This window comes from Oncorhynchus nerka, linkage group LG2, assembly GCF_034236695.1.
Source record: "Oncorhynchus nerka isolate Pitt River linkage group LG2, Oner_Uvic_2.0, whole genome shotgun sequence".
Classification (NCBI taxonomy): Eukaryota; Metazoa; Chordata; class Actinopteri; order Salmoniformes; family Salmonidae; genus Oncorhynchus; species Oncorhynchus nerka.
In genome coordinates, this window is record NC_088397.1 from 60,206,504 (window position 1) to 60,222,732 (window position 16,229).

Sequence of the window (16,229 nt, forward strand, 5' to 3'; positions counted from 1 at the left end):
ATGTTGCTTCCTATAGTCATGTAATTTTGCTCTCAGCACCTCATAGCCTGGTCAGAACAGCAGTAATCCTACTGTACGCTGTAGATACAGCAGAACAGTGTGTGGGGACATGAAAGTCACTTTACGATTAGATTACAGGGATATACAGTCATTGATTTCACAGCAGGTTCTCGCCAGGTCTGCTGGACCAGCCTCTTACTAACTTGCATTGCTAGTGGTTACAGTACTTCCAATGGAGATCGGTGACAGAACCATCTGTTTTCTTTAGATCAATTGTCCCATCTCTGTCTCCTCTCCTGCTGATGTCACCCACCTGTGGGATGTGAGTGAGATGAATGGCTGCTCATTATGAAGCTGTCCGGAATTGAGAGGAGCTGCTGTTTCTATGACACACGGCAGCTAATAGCTAGAGAAACCACCTGTCGAGATGACGACATAAAATGACATATTGGACATAATTTGGTTTTAATCGTTTTTCGAGGAAGGTATTTATAGACTGCCAAACCCTTTTCTCCTTTTGTTGTCGCTTAAAAAAAACTTGAATATCTTGTCAATCATTTTTATTGCTAATGTTGAACTGTGCACCACCTCGGATCTTTGGCTGGTATGTCGTTACAACTAATAACGGGCTCATATATGGCTTCAAAAAGGAGAGGGATTGTAAATTGGTCTTCCAGTTGCCAATTGGATTAGATGAGCAATGAAATGCATTTTGGTAGACACTGCATCTCTACACCTGAGGAGGGATGGGATGAGAGCGGGCATTCCTGCCATGATTAGGTGACTTTACATCTCTGTCTGAGCCTAATTCCTGCCACTGCCAATATGGGTGTGAGAAAACACAAGCGTCAATCCTTCTAAGACTACACCCTGCTTAACGCATGCATGCATGCACACACACATACACACACACACGCACACACACGCTTGGAGGTGAAGGAGAGATAGAATGTGAGTTATGTGACTGTATGGAATGCGATGCCTACACCTCTGTGCTGGATTCACGTGGCTTAGCTACCCAGTGGTTTGAGGTGTTTTCTTATTCCCCCCTAGATTCCACAAATTTCACACGTCTTAATGAGAGAAGGAATTTGACTCTGGGGATTTAACTAGATTTAACCATTCTCTGTCCTAGATTGATTCACCCTGTGGTTCTCTGCCTCATCTTACACTAATACTACTGGATGCATGATCTTTGTCTGTGTGGAGACATGGGCCATAGGTTCAGTTTAAGGGCAGATCGCTATGTGACCTTACTATACCAGTTTTGATAGATGGTCATATGGTATTACATGAGAACTATCTTGCGTAAGATCCTTACACATGCCAGTGAGAGAGAGATGGGGGTGTGGGGGGTTAACTACTGTATGTCCTTTAGCAGAGATGTAGCCTGTTTATCTCACTCAGGGATAAATCATCTCAGCTGATTCATCCCCCCCACCCAGAAAAACATTCAGATTAAGGGTTTTTCACCGGGCAATGTGCCTGACATCCACCCTCCTTCTTTAAGGGAGCTAACTGGTGGAGGGAGACCTTTTAGTGTGGTTTGTTTAACATCAGGAGCATCAAATTCCCTTTGCAATCTGGTGTTAACAGGGCGCTGACGAGGCCCTGATAGAATAAGGTCAAACTGTCCTGAACTGCAAATGTTGAAATCCTGTGACAGCACCCAGGTGTTTCTGCTCCTCTCATCTCTTCTCTTTCTTTCTCTCCATCTCTCACCCTGTCCATCCCATCCCGGTGCTGTTCTCCAGCGGTGTGCAGCTACGGCGTGTGCTTCAACGGGGGCCAGTGTCGACAAGGATCCCGCTCCAGCTCCCAGCTCTGTGATTGTCCTGCTGGCTTCAATGGGCCCAGTTGCCAGTATGGTGAGTACAGCACTCTCTGTTTAATGTAGTTCATACAGTATGTCCTGCTGTTCCTGTCTGTGTCTGTATGTATCTCTGGCCCCCCTCCATCTACTTCCATTATACAAGCCCTGTTGAACTACTTCTACCTTATCACTAGCAGACAGCATTTACAGTATCACTCTGTGCTATAATAACAGTGCTTCACACACAGTGGATTAATAGGCAGTAGTAAGTAGAGCAGGCATCTTATGAGCAGGGAAACTGAAAATCGATTGAAAAAGAGAGCAGTTTGTCAATTGATTAAAAACACATTTCTGTTTATTTGACCTCAGATAAGTGTTATTATATCAACCCAATCTCTTCGCAGTCTCACTGAACTCAACTTGAGTGATCACATTTCCCTACGAATGAATGGGAATCTCCTTACATCAACAGTTGCCATGTTGCCATTATGTTATCAGCAGCAGTTGTGGAAGTCAAGCCGTCAAAGCAGTGCGTTAGAGTGGAGGATGTTGTTGTTTTTCTGACCACTACGCACGACAGGAAATTCCTTCAAGAGCTTGGCTTTCAGCAGAGTCTCCTGTCTCTCATACAGTCTAGGGCTTCTCAGACACCCTAGATTGGTAGCCAACATCGGCACTCTCCCAAGTTCAAAGGTACAGCAAGTGGAGAACAATAGGAGTCCCCTTTATGAAGTGCCCGAACAAGACCCAGCCCAGTCTGTCTGGGATCTCACAGCTCTCTCACAAGATGTTAAACACGCCAACAACAGATGACAATCACGCAAGGCTTTCCTCTGATGGGGCAGGTCCAGTACTGATATACTTACTCCAAGCTGTCTACGATGGCTGATCTGATAGCTTCCATCTGTCTGTCTGCTTAAGCTGGAGACTCTGGGAACACACATTCTCAATGAGGTGTGAGCACAGCTGGAGACCATTTGGTGGGTGCTGTCACAGGGCTGAGAGGGACTGAGGTGGTCTGTGGAATATACAGGGCACGCACACACACACACGCTGTATTCAAAGCCCATTGAGATATGCTGCCTGGTAGGAGGAGTAGCCTAGTGGTTAGAGCGTTGGACTAGTAACCGGAAGGTTGCAAGTTCAAACCCCCGAGCTGACAAGGTACAAATCTGTCGTTCAGCCCCTGAACAGGCAGTTAACCCACTGACTTGCCTAGTTAAATAAAGGTAAAATAAATAAAAATAAAAATGACCCTTTAAGGGTCCAGGGTTAACATGCTACATAGTGGTCACAGCTAGATTGCATCTAAAGAACAGTGAAAAGTACCAGTACAGCATAGACATCTATGTGCTTTGATGTGGTTGTTCAGTGTGAGAGGAGATACAGGCCTCCTGTGATCCTCCCTGTAGCTGCTCATCCGTTAGCCAGACCTGGACTCTGCATCCCAGAGGGCTGTGGTGAGAATGCATACCTCGCTGACAGACATGATGTATTATGGGATGAAGTGTGGAGGCGAGGACCCAGCCCTACTCCCTTTATCCCAGGGCTCTCACTCCACAGCTACCTGACAGAGAAAGGAGAGCCTGCTGTTGAAGACCTGACCCCTTTGTGAAAATGATCCTGGAAAAGGCAGACAATCCAAATCCCATCTTTCAACCTGCTCTGTCTCTTTGTTTGATCAAGCTATTCTGAGCTCAGCCATGTTCTGTGATTTCACTGAAATACACTCACTGCTTAGTGTCTTTCCTGTCTCTGTGATGGCCAGACATTTTTTTTTACTCTTCAGCTCTGAGAACAAGGTTGTAGACTGTGAGGGGCCCTCGTTAAAAAAATATATATATTTAACCTTTATTTAACCAGGTAGGCTAGTTGAGAACAAGTTCTCATTTACAACTGCGACCTGGCCAAGATAAAGCAAAGCAGTTCGACACATACAACAACACAGAGTTACACATGGAATAAAACAAACATACAGTCAATAATACAGTGTGTGCAAATGAGGTAGGATAAGGGAGGTAAGGCAATAAATAGGACTTGGTGGCAAAGTAATTACAATGTAGCGATTAAACACTGGAATGTAACGGTAGATAAGACTGGAGAGTGTGTACTTTGTGTGTTGGATGTATGAGTAAATGGTTAGCCTGGTGTGAAGCAGCGTGTCACTTGCCTTGCCCATGCTGATCCGTCTTTTGAAGGACAGAGGGAGGGTTAAACATCAGGAAATAATCAACTCAGGCCATTCACAGAGACTCACTGGGGATCCCCTGCTGCTCTCTCTCTGTCTGTCAGCCTCTCTGTTTAACGTCAGAGGAGACACCAGCAGCTAGCTAGCTATCCCCCCTCCAGCTCCCCTTCCTCCCCTTCCTCACACACACGTAAAGACTTCCCGCCATTGTTCAGGATGGTGAGTGATAGCTGTCGCCAATGGCCACCCAGGGTCCTACTGTAGCTGAAGACCCCCGTCCTACTATTAGGCTATCACCCCATGAATGGAGTGGCAGTTATATTGCCATGTGATTGGCACCGAATGGACCACTGGCCTAGGTGCGTGCACCACAATTGGTTCTGGCTGACCTAAAGCAACCCCTACAGTGGCAGGAGTTCTACATGAAGAGTTTATTTACAAAATGCTATAAATCCATTTTCAGAAATGTTGGTAAATTAGCTTTTATTTCTTAAAGACATGGCATGGGGTTGTTCAATGACATGCATATATTTTTGTAAATCTATCACTTAATTGTTTCATTTTAGAGAGACAAATAAACATATTTTGTTGCAAAACGCTATATACAGTTGAAGTCGGAAGTTTAAATAACCTTAGGTTGGAGTCATTAAAACGCGTTTTTCAACCACTCCACAAATTTCCTGTTAGCAAACTATAGTTTTGGCAAGTCGGTTAGGACATCTACTCTGTGCACGACACAAGTACATTTTCCAACAATTGTTTGCAGAAAGATTATTTCACTTATAATTCACTGTATCACAATTCCAGTGGGTCAGAAGTTTACATACACTAAGTTGACTGTGCCTTTAAACAGCTTAGAAAATTATAGAAAATAATGTCATGGCTTTAGAGGCTTCTGATAGGCTAATTGACATCATTTGAGTCAATTGGAGGTGTACCTGCGGATGTATTTCAAGGCCTACCTTCAAACTCAGTGCCTCTTTGCTTGACATCATGGGAAAATCTAAAGAAATTAGCCAAGACCTCAGAAAAAGAATTGTAGACCTCCACATGTCTGGTTCATCCTTGGGAGCAATTTACAAACACCTGAAGGTACCACGTTCATCTGTACAAACAATAGTACGCAAGTATAAACACCATGGGACCACACAGCCGTCATACCTCTCAGGAAGGAGTTCTGTCGCTTTCTGTCTCCTAGAGATGAACGTACTTTGGTGTGAAAAGTGTAAATCAATCCCAGAACAACAGCAAAGGACCTTGCGAAGATGCTGGAGGAAACAAATACAAAAGTATCTATATCCACAGTAAAACGAGTCCTATATCGACATAACCTGAAAGGCCGCTCAGCCAGGAAGAAGCCACTGCTCCAAAACCGCCATAACAAAGCCAGACTACGGTTTGTAACTGCACATGGGGACAAAGATCATACTTTTTGGAGAAATGTCCTCTGGTCTGATGAAACAAAAGTAGAACTGTTTGGCCATAATGACCATCATTATGTTTGGAGGAAAAAGGGGGCGGCTTGCAAGTCGAAGAACACCATTCCAACCGTGAATGATGGGGGTGGCAGCATCATGTTGTGGGGGTGCTTTGCTGCAGGAGGGACTGGTGCACTTCACCAAATATATGGCATCATGAGGTAGGAAAATGATGTGGATATATTGAAGCAACATCTCAAGACATCAGTCAGGAAGTTAAAGCTTGGTCGCAAATGGGTCTTCCAAATTGAAAATGACCCCAAGCATACTTCCAAAGTTATGGCAAAATGGCTTAAGGACAACAAAGTCAATGTTTTGGAGTGGACATCACAAAGCCCTGACCTAAACCCTATAGAACGTTTTTGGGCAGAACTGAAAAAGTGTGTGCGAGCAAGGAGGCCTACAAACCTGACACCAGCTCTGTCAGGAGGAATGGGCCAAAACTTATTGTGGGAAGCTTGTGGAAGGCTACCTGACACATTTGACACAAGTTAAACAATTTAAAGGCAATGCTACCAAATACTAATTGAGTGTATGTAAACTTCTGACCCACTGGGAATGTGATTAAAGAAATAAAAGCTGAAATAAATCATTCTCTCTATGATTATTCTGACATTTCACATTCTTAAAATAAAGTGGGGACTTTTTACACGGATTAAATGTCAGGAATTGTGAAAATCTGAGTTTAAATGTATTTTGCTAAATTGTATGTAAATTTCCGACTTCAACTGTATCCACCTCACTCTCAGAGAAATAAGTAGTAATGCTAGGTTATAAACAGTTAATGTGACAAATAACTATATTTTAAATAAAGAACTGTTCATATTATACATTTGTGACATCAATATTTAAAAAACATGTTACCATGGATACCACTAGCTATATCTTGACACAGAAAGAATGTGTTTACAGGCTGTGTTTAATATTAAATGAATAAATACAGCAATATTAGATCTGTATCTGTATATTTACATTTGACATTTGTCATTTAGCAGATGCTCTTATCCAGAGCGACTTAGTGTTAGTGCATTCATCTAGGTGAGACAACCAACATTCCATTCCAGTTAAATAATTGATTTATAGTGTTTTGCATCAAAAATCTAAATCTAAAATCTATTATAAAACAATATGAGAAGAGTACTAATAGACACACATGAAGGTACCCATAAGCAATCATTTCTGATGAAAAAACACAAATGTGAAAATAGATGAAACTCTTGACATGGGCACTGATAACCTCCAAGCTGGCATTTGTAGTTCACCACTGGACTTTTACAGGTCCTAATGACAGCTACAGGCCTAGCAGGCAAAGACAGTACAGGCTGAGGTTACACAATATGGCCCATTTGAGAAGAGACCATAACATGAAGCTTCCAAAATATGTCTCTGTTCAATAATGGCTGTCTGTTTCTGTAATTCACTTACGTAGAGACCAATGGTAGTCCTCCTACAGCACCATGTCTTGTTTGCAATTCGGACACTATCCAGAATAGGCATCCACTACAAAAGAAGAAATAAGAGCCATGGTGCGTGTGTGGATACCAGGGGGGCAACTTTCACTGGGGATGGGGGCATGTCCCCCCCATATTCTGAAATTGCATTTTTGTCCCACCCAGTTTTATCATTGGAATGTGATACAAAATGAGGCAATGGTGTGCTTTAGGACCATGCGGACGCCTCCAAGCGGTCGGGTAAGATGTTTGGAGTGTTTAGCCGACTGGATGTCCCCCCCTTCTAAAAACCAAAGTTGCGCCCCTGGTGGATACTATCCTGTGTCCTGTTTGCAGGCTGTTATTATGATTCAAGTTTCTGTTGTGGTGATCATGCTTTCTCAGAACTGTCAGACTGGTGCACTTTGTGTCATCACATGTTCACACATAAGATGAGAAACATTGTTGCGGGATACAAGTGTTGTGTTGCCTGATGCATACCAACACTCTGTACTGAGATTCACTCATGGTGTAATTACTGTGGTCTCTTCCTCTCAGCCTTTTGTCTGTGAATTCCTTCCTTTGGCATGCGGTGGGATGTGATTCTCTGTTTCCTGTTGCGTTGATGTGGTTCCTCTGTGTTTGTCAGTGTGGTGTGTTTCTGTATTTAGGGGACTAATTAGTGGTGTTCCACTCTCAATACAAGTCTGCCGTGGCAGGTGTGTGTGTTTTGCAGTTCCAGTTGCATTGTACTACAGTTTCTATATTTAGCATAGCTTAATGTACATGTTTAGTGTTAACATTACTATGATGCCCTGTGGCAGTGGGTGATGACAGTCATCATAGTCATTTTTACACTAAACATGTGCATCAAGCACATATCTTTATTTTTACATCCATTGGTGCCACATAATGCGAACATAAACGTTACCTGTCAGAGCCATTTCTGATCGTTTACATCAGGGGTTGGAAATGGGTCAGGGAACACATGCTTTTTCAGTTCTTCCCACACATTTTCTATAGGGTTGAGGTCAAGGCTTTGTGATGTCCACTCCAATACCTTGACTTTGTTGTCCTTAAGCCATTTTGCCACAACTTTGGAAGTATGCTTTGGGTCATTGTCCATTTGGAAGACCCATTTGCGACCAAGCTTTAACTTCCTGACTGATGTCTTGAGATGTTGCTTCAATATATCCACATCATTTTCCTACCTCATGATGCCATCTATTTGGTGAAGTGCACCAAATAGATGCACCAGTCCCTCCTGCAGCAAAGCACCCCCACAACAGAATGCTGCCACCCCATGCTTCACGGTTTGGATGGTGTTCTTTGGCTTGCAAGCATCCCCCTTTTTCCTCCAAACATAATGATGGTCATTATGGCCTAACAGTTCTATTTTTGTTTCATCAGATCAGAGGACATTTCTCCAAAAAGTCCGATCTTTGTCCTCATATGCAGTTGCAAAAAGTAGTCTGGGTTTTTGATGATGGTTTTGGAGCAGTGGCTTCTTCCTTGCTCAGCGACCTTTCAGGTTATGTCCGTATATAGGACTCGTTTTACTGTGGATATAGATACTTTTGTACCTGTTTCCTCCAGGATCTTCACAAGGTCCTTTGCTGTTGTCCTGGGATTGATTTGCACTTTTCGCACCAAAGTACATTAATCTCCAGGACACAACGCGTCTCCTTCCTGAGCGGTATGACAGCTGTGTGGTCCCATGGTGTTTATACTTGCGTACTATTGTTTGTACAGATGAACGTGGTACCTTCAGGCATTTGGGAATTGCTCCCAAGGATGAACCAGACTTGTGGAGGTCTACAAAAAAAATTCTGAGGTCTTGACTGATTTATTTTGATTTTCCCATGATGTCAAGCAAAGAGGCACTGAGTTTGAAGGTAGGCCTTGAAATACATCCACAGGTACAAATTATGTCAATTAGCCTATCATAAGCCTCTAAAGCCATGACATAATTTTCTGGAATTTTCTAAGCTGTTTAAAGGCACAGTAAACTTAGTGTATGTAAACGTCTGACCCACTTGAATTGTGATACAGTGAATTGTGATATAAGTGAACTAATCTGTCTGTAAACAATTGTTGGAAAAATTACTTGAGTCATGCACAAAGTAGATGTCCTAACCGACTTGCCAAAACTATAGTTTGTTAACAAGACATTTGTGGAGTGGTTGAACAACGACTTTTAAAGACTCCAACCTAAGTGTATGTAAACTTCCGACTTCAACTGTATATATATATATATATATATGTATATATATATATATATATATATATATATATATGTATATATATATATAGGTACATATATACAGTACCAGTCAAAAGTTTGGACACTCCTACTAATTCATTTTTTTTAAACTATTTTCTACATTGTAGATTAAGACATCAACACTATGAAATAACACATATGAAATAACACATATGGAATCATGGAGTAACCAAAAAAGTATTAAACAAATCAAAACATATTTTATATTTTAGATTCTTCAGTGTAGCCATCCTTTGCCTTGATGACAGCTTTGCACTCTTGGCATTCTCTCAACCAGCTTCATGAGGTAGTCACCTGGAATGCATTTCAGTTAACAGGTGTGCCTTGTTAAAAGTTAATTTGTGGAATTTCTTTCCTTCTTAATGCATTTGAGCCAATCAGTTGTGTTGTGACATGGTAGGGGTGGTATACAGAAATAAAACTATTTGGTAAAAGACCAAGTCCATATTATGGCAATAACAGCTCAAATAAGCAAAGAGAAACGACAGTCCTTCATTACTTTAAGATATGTAGATCGAAGAACTTTGAAAGTGCAGCCGCAAAACCATCAAGCACTATGATGAAACTGGCTTTCATGAGGACCACCACTGGAAAGGAAGACCCAGAGTTACCTCTGCTGTAGAGGATAAGTTCATTCGAGTTACTATTCTCAGAAAATGCACCCCAAATAAATGCTTCACAGAGTTCAAGTAACAGACCCATCTAAACATCAACTGTTCAGAGGAGACTGCGTGAATCAGGACTTCATGGAGAAATTGCTGCAAAGAAACCACTACTAAAGGACACTAATAAGAAGACGAGACTTGCTTGGGCCAAGAAACATGAGCAATGGACTTTTTGAGATTTTTGGTTGAAATCTGTCAAATTTGAGATTTTTGGTTTCAACCGCTGTGTCTTTGTGAGACATAGGTGAATAGGTGAATGAATGATCTCTGCTTGTGTGGTTCCTACCGTGAAGCATGGAGGAGGAGGTGTTATGGTGTGGGGGAGCTTTGCTGGTGTCAGTCTGTAATTTATTTAAATTTCAAGGCACACTTAACCAGCATGGTTGCCATAGCATTCTGCAGCGATCCGCCATTTCATCTTGTTTGTGCTTAGTGGGACTATCATTTGTTTTTCAGCAGGACAATGACCTTAAACACACCTCCAGTCTGTGTAAGGGCTATTTGACCAAGGAGAGTGATGGAGTGCTGCATCAGATGAACTGGCCTCCACAAACACCCAAACTCAAACCAATTGATATGGTTTGGGATGAGTTGGACCACAGAGTGAAGGAAAAGCAGCCAACAAGTACTCAACATGTGTGGGAACAGCTTCAAAACGGTTGAAAAAGCTGGTTGAGAGAATGCCAGAGTGTGCAAAGCTGTTATCAAGGCAAAGGGTGACTACTTTGAAGAATCTAAAATCTAAAATATATTTTGATCAGTTATAACAATTATTTGGTTACTAAATTATTCCATATGTGTTATTTCATAGTTGTGATATATTCACTACTATTCTACAATGTAGAAAATAGAAGAAATAAAGAAAAACCCTTGAATGAGTAGGCATGTCCAAACTTTTGACTGGTACTGGATATACTCTGCCAAGTCTGTCAACGCCAGGCAAGTGGTGCCCTCTGAGATACATACAGAGCTTCCAGGGCTTTCAGACTCCTGGCAGACATTTTCATCAGAGCCAACATCTGGCCTCTGAACACACAATAATGCTCTGTGTCCTATAAAATCACTATCAGACTTTAACTGCCTTTTAAGTGCTACTTAAGCTGCCATTCACTGATGTTAATGGTAACATTCGAGTCATCTAGAAAACTCAAAAGACACTGAGTATACAAAACATTAGGAACAATTTCCTAATATATATTCAGAACAGCCTCAATTCGTCAGGGCATGGACAATACAAGGTGTCGAAAGCATTCCACAGGGATGCTGGCCCATGTTGACTCCAATGCATTCCACAGGGATGCTGGCCCATGTTAACAATCCTTCTCACGGTTGTGTCAAGTTGGCCGGATGTCCTTTGGGTGGTGGACCCTTCTTGATACACAAGAGAAACTGTTGAGTGTAAAAAAACACAGCAACATTGCAGTTCTTGACACACTCAAACCGGTGCGCCTGGCACCTACTACCATACCCCGTTCAAAGGTGCGTAAATATTTTGTCTTGCCCATTCACCCTCTGAATGGCACAAGCCAAACACAATCCACAAATTCCTTCTTTAACCTGTCTCCTCTCCTTCCTCTCACTAAGGGTTCATTTCTTCACCTGGATTCATCTGTTCAGTCTGTGTCATGGAAAGAGTTCCTAATGTTTTCTACACTCTGTTTATGTCAGTGGTTTTAATAGGAAAAGTGTATACTGTGATGATGATATGGAAAGGATACAAAGAGGGTAGACACATAGTGGTGAACAGGAGAATTGGCTCGAAGAAACAGCTAATAGGAGCCAACATACTATCTAGAGATCCAGTTAAATGTTTGTTATGTCATTTCATGGCCCCTAACTGTGAAATGCCCCAGTGAAACCCTTGTTTCATGGAGCAATAATTGTGTTTTTTGTGTGTCAATGATTTCAAGACCAGGAGCTCATGTTTTGGCTGGGCTTGGGGTCATTGCAATGCCAAGCGGGCCAACCAGCTCCAGATACTGTTTGTGGTGGTGGTGATAATCATTATCATCATTCTGTAATGTTTTTTTTAGGGCAAGAACAAATGATTATTTTCAATGATGGCCTAGGAACAGTGGGTTAACTGCCTTCTTCAGGGGCAGAACGACACATTTTTACCTTGTCAGTTTCGGGGATTCAATCTTGCAAACTTTCGGTTACTAGTCCAAAGCTCTAACCACTAGGCTACCTGCCACCCCGTACAGTAGCTTCGCTTCCGAGCATGCCGGGCATGCAGGGCACCCGTGGTATTGACTGGTCATAGAATTAAGGATACAGGACTGACATGAGAGGCACTTCTAAGGGCCAGATCATTACACTTATAACAAGATGAACAGGACTGATTGGAGTTGCCATAACGAGAATTTTTAGAGAATGTTCAGTTTGAGAGAGTAGATACTGTAGGGTACGTCAACTCAAGACCACATGAATCAAGAATTAAGGAGTGTTCATGTTGTTCACTGTTACGCAACATTGTGCAGGTCTGTGGTGCACAAAACACTACAATGTGTGTAATTGCAGAACAAATGGTTCTGCTCAGAGCCTGAGTGCACAGCGTGTGAGACCTGTCCTCCACACTCCAGTGGCAGCTCACTGAGATGTGGCACACAGACAGGACACCACACTCCAGTGGCAGCTCACTGAGACGTGGCACATAGACAGGACACCACACTCCAGTGGCAGCTCACTGAGACGTGGCACACAGACAGGACACCACACTCCAGTGGCAGCTCACTGAGACGTGGCACATAGACAGGACACCACACTCCAGTGGCAGCTCACTGAGACGTGGCACATAGACAGGACACCACACTCCAGTGGCAGCTCACTGAGACGTAGCACATAGACAGGACACCACACTCCAGTGGCAGCTCACTGAGACGTGGCACATAGACAGGACACCACACTCCAGTGGCAGCTCACTGAGACGTGGCACACAGACAGGACACCACACTCCAGTGGCAGCTCACTGAGACGTGGCACATAGACAGGACACCACACTCCAGTGGCAGCTCACTGAGACGTGGCACATAGACAGGACACCACACTCCAGTGGCAGCTCACTGAGACGTGGCACATAGACAGGACACCACACTCCAGTGGCAGCTCACTGAGACGTGGCACATAGACAGGACACCACACTCCAGTGGCAGCTCACTGAGACGTGGCACATAGACAGGACACCACACTCCAGTGGCAGCTCACTGAGACGTGGCACATAGACAGGACACCACACTCCAGTGGCAGCTCACTGAGACGTGGCACATAGACAGGACACCACACTCCAGTGGCAGCTCACTGAGACGTGGCACATAGACAGGACACCACACTCCAGTGGCAGCTCACTGAGACGTAGCACATAGACAGGACACCACACTCCAGTGGCAGCTCACTGAGACGTGGCACATAGACAGGACACCACACTCCAGTGGCAGCTCACTGAGACGTGGCACATAGACAGGACACCACACTCCAGTGGCAGCTCACTGAGACGTGGCACATAGACAGGACACCACACTCCAGTGGCAGCTCACTGAGACGTGGCACATAGACAGGACACCACACTCCAGTGGCAGCTCACTGAGACGTGGCACATAGACAGGACACCACACTCCAGTGGCAGCTCACTGAGACGTGGCACATAGACAGGACACCACACTCCAGTGGCAGCACAGAGTGGCGAGACTCAAACTCAGTGTCTGGCTGGGTCACACTGTCAGAGGAGAGAGGACACTGGGTTTCTATGTTGAGGAATAGGCCTAAAGCATGGCATTGTGGTAGTGGTGGTGGTCGAGGTGGGGGAGCTGTAGAGATAGTAGGGACAGGAAAACCATGCTGTCCTCTGCCCTGTGGTTGGTTCAGTTTTACTGCAGGTTATCTGGTTCATCACCTAGAGCCTCTCGACAGGAATACTGTTACACATACCTCAGATATCAGCCAGACTACACACACACACACACCACACACTACTCACTCACTCACTCACTCTGAACCCCTCCCTGTGCAACTGGGTCCTAGACTTCCTAACAGGCCAACCCCAGGTTGTGAAGGTAAGCAACAACACCTCCGCCACACTGATCCTCAACACGGGGAGCTCAGTCCCCTCCTGTACTCCTTGTACGCATGTCTCCACCTCAATCATCAAGTTTGCTGATGACACAACAGTTGTAGGCCTGATGACCAACAACAATGAGAAAGCCTACAACGAGAAGGTGAGGGCACTGTTGGAGTGGTGCCAGGAAAATGACCTCTCCCTCAACATCAACAAAATGAAGGAGCTGATCGAGGACTACAGGAGATGGCAGAGAGAGCATGCCCCATCGACATCGACAGGGTCGCAGTGGGTGTAGAGGGTCAAAAGCTTCAAGTTCCTCGGCGTGCATATTGTTGAGGAACTGAAATGGTTCCTCCACACTGACGCCGTGGTGAAGGCACCACAGCACCTCTTCAACCTCAGGAGGCTGTCTCTGCCTGCTAGTTGGTAACATCTATGTCTTGGCCCCTAAGACCCTCATGAACTTCTGCAGATGCACTATCGAGAGCATTCTGTCAGGCTGTATCATCGCCTGGTACAGCAACTGGACCGCCCGCAATCGCAGGGCTCTCCAGTCAGTGGTGTGGTCAGCCCAACGCATCACCGGGGGCACGGTGCCTGCCTTCCAGGACAGCACCGGTGTCACAGGAAGGCCAAGAAGATCATGAAGGACCTCAGCCACAAGAGCCACAGCCTTTTCACCCTGTTACCATCTAGCAGGCAGAGACAGTACAGGTGCATCAAAGCTGGGATAGAGAGAATGAAAAACAGCTATCTCCAGGCCATCAGACTGTTGAACAGTCATCACTAGCCGGCCTCCGCCCGGTAAACTGCCCTGAACCTTAGACACTGTCACTAGCCGGCTACCACCCGATACGCTACCCTGCACCTTAGACACTGTCACTAGCCGGCTACCACCCGATACTCTACCCTACACCTTAGACACTGTCACTAGCCGGCTACCACCCGATACTCTACCCTGCACCTTAGACACTGTCACTAGCCGGCTACCACCCGATACTCTACCCTGCACCTTAGACACTTTCACTAGCCGGCTACCACCCGATACTCTACCCTACACCTTAGACACTGTCACTAGCCGGCTACCACCCGATACTCTACCCTGCACCTTAGACACTGTCGCTAGCCGGCTACCACCCGATACTCTACCCTGCACCTTAGACACTGTCACTAGCCGGCTACCACCCGATGCTCTACCCTGCACCTTAGACACTGTCACTAGCCGGCTACCACCCGATGCTCTACCCTGCACCTTAGACACTGTCACTAGCCGGCTACCACCCGATACTCTACCCTGCACCTTAGACACTGTCGCTAGCCGGCTACCACCCGATACTCTACCCTGCACCTTAGACACTGTCACTAGCCGGCTACCACCCGATACTCTACCCTGCACCTTAGACACTGTCGCTAGCCGGCTACCACCCGATGCTCTACCCTGCACCTTAGACACTGTCACTAGCCGGCTACCACCCGATACTCTACCCTGCACCTTAGACACTTAGCCGGACACTGCTCTACCCTGCACCTTAGACACTGTCGCTAGCCGGCTACCACCCGATACTCTACCCTGCACCTTAGACACTGTCACTAGCCGGCTACCACCCGATACTCTACCCTGCACCTTAGACACTGTCACTAGCCGGCTACCACCCGATACTCTACCCTGCACCTTAGACACTGTCACTAGCCGGCTACCACCCGATGCTCTACCCTGCACCTTAGACACTGTCACTAGCCGGCTACCACCCGATACTCTACCCTGCACCTTAGACACTGTCACTAGCCGGCTACCACCCGATGCTCTACCCTGCACCTTAGACACTGTCACTAGCCGGCTACCACCCGATACTCTACCCTGCACCTTAGACACTGTCACTAGCCGGCTACCACCCGATGCTCTACCCTGCACCTTAGACACTGTCACTAGCCGGCACCTAGACACTGTCACACCTACCACCCGATACTCTACCCTGCACCTTAGACACTGTCACTAGCCGGCTACCACCCGATACTCTACCCTGCACCTTAGACACTGTCACTAGCCGGCTACCACCCGATGCTCTACCCTGCACCTTAGACACTGTCACTAGCCGGCTACCACCCGATACTCTACCCTGCACCTTAGACACTGTCACTAGCCGGCTACCACCCGATGCTCTACCCTGCACCTTAGACACTGTCACTAGCCGGCTACCACCCGATACTCTACCCTGCACCTTAGACACTGTCACTAGCCGGCTACCACCCAATGCTCTACCCTGCACCTTAGACACTGTCACTAGCCGGCTACCACCCGATGCTCTATCCTGCACCT

General features: G+C 45.4%; 1 protein-coding gene across 1 annotated transcript in view; it reads left to right on the forward strand.

Moving 5' to 3' along the window:
• The window catches only part of LOC115139038 (multiple epidermal growth factor-like domains protein 6), an 82,384-nt gene that overhangs the window by 18,724 nt on the left and 47,431 nt on the right, over positions 1–16,229 (forward strand). Inside the window, exon 4 of the mRNA XM_065021745.1 lies at positions 1,755–1,868. Coding sequence (XP_064877817.1) covers positions 1,755–1,868 — 114 coding nt within the window. The remainder of the gene's footprint in view (positions 1–1,754; positions 1,869–16,229) is intronic.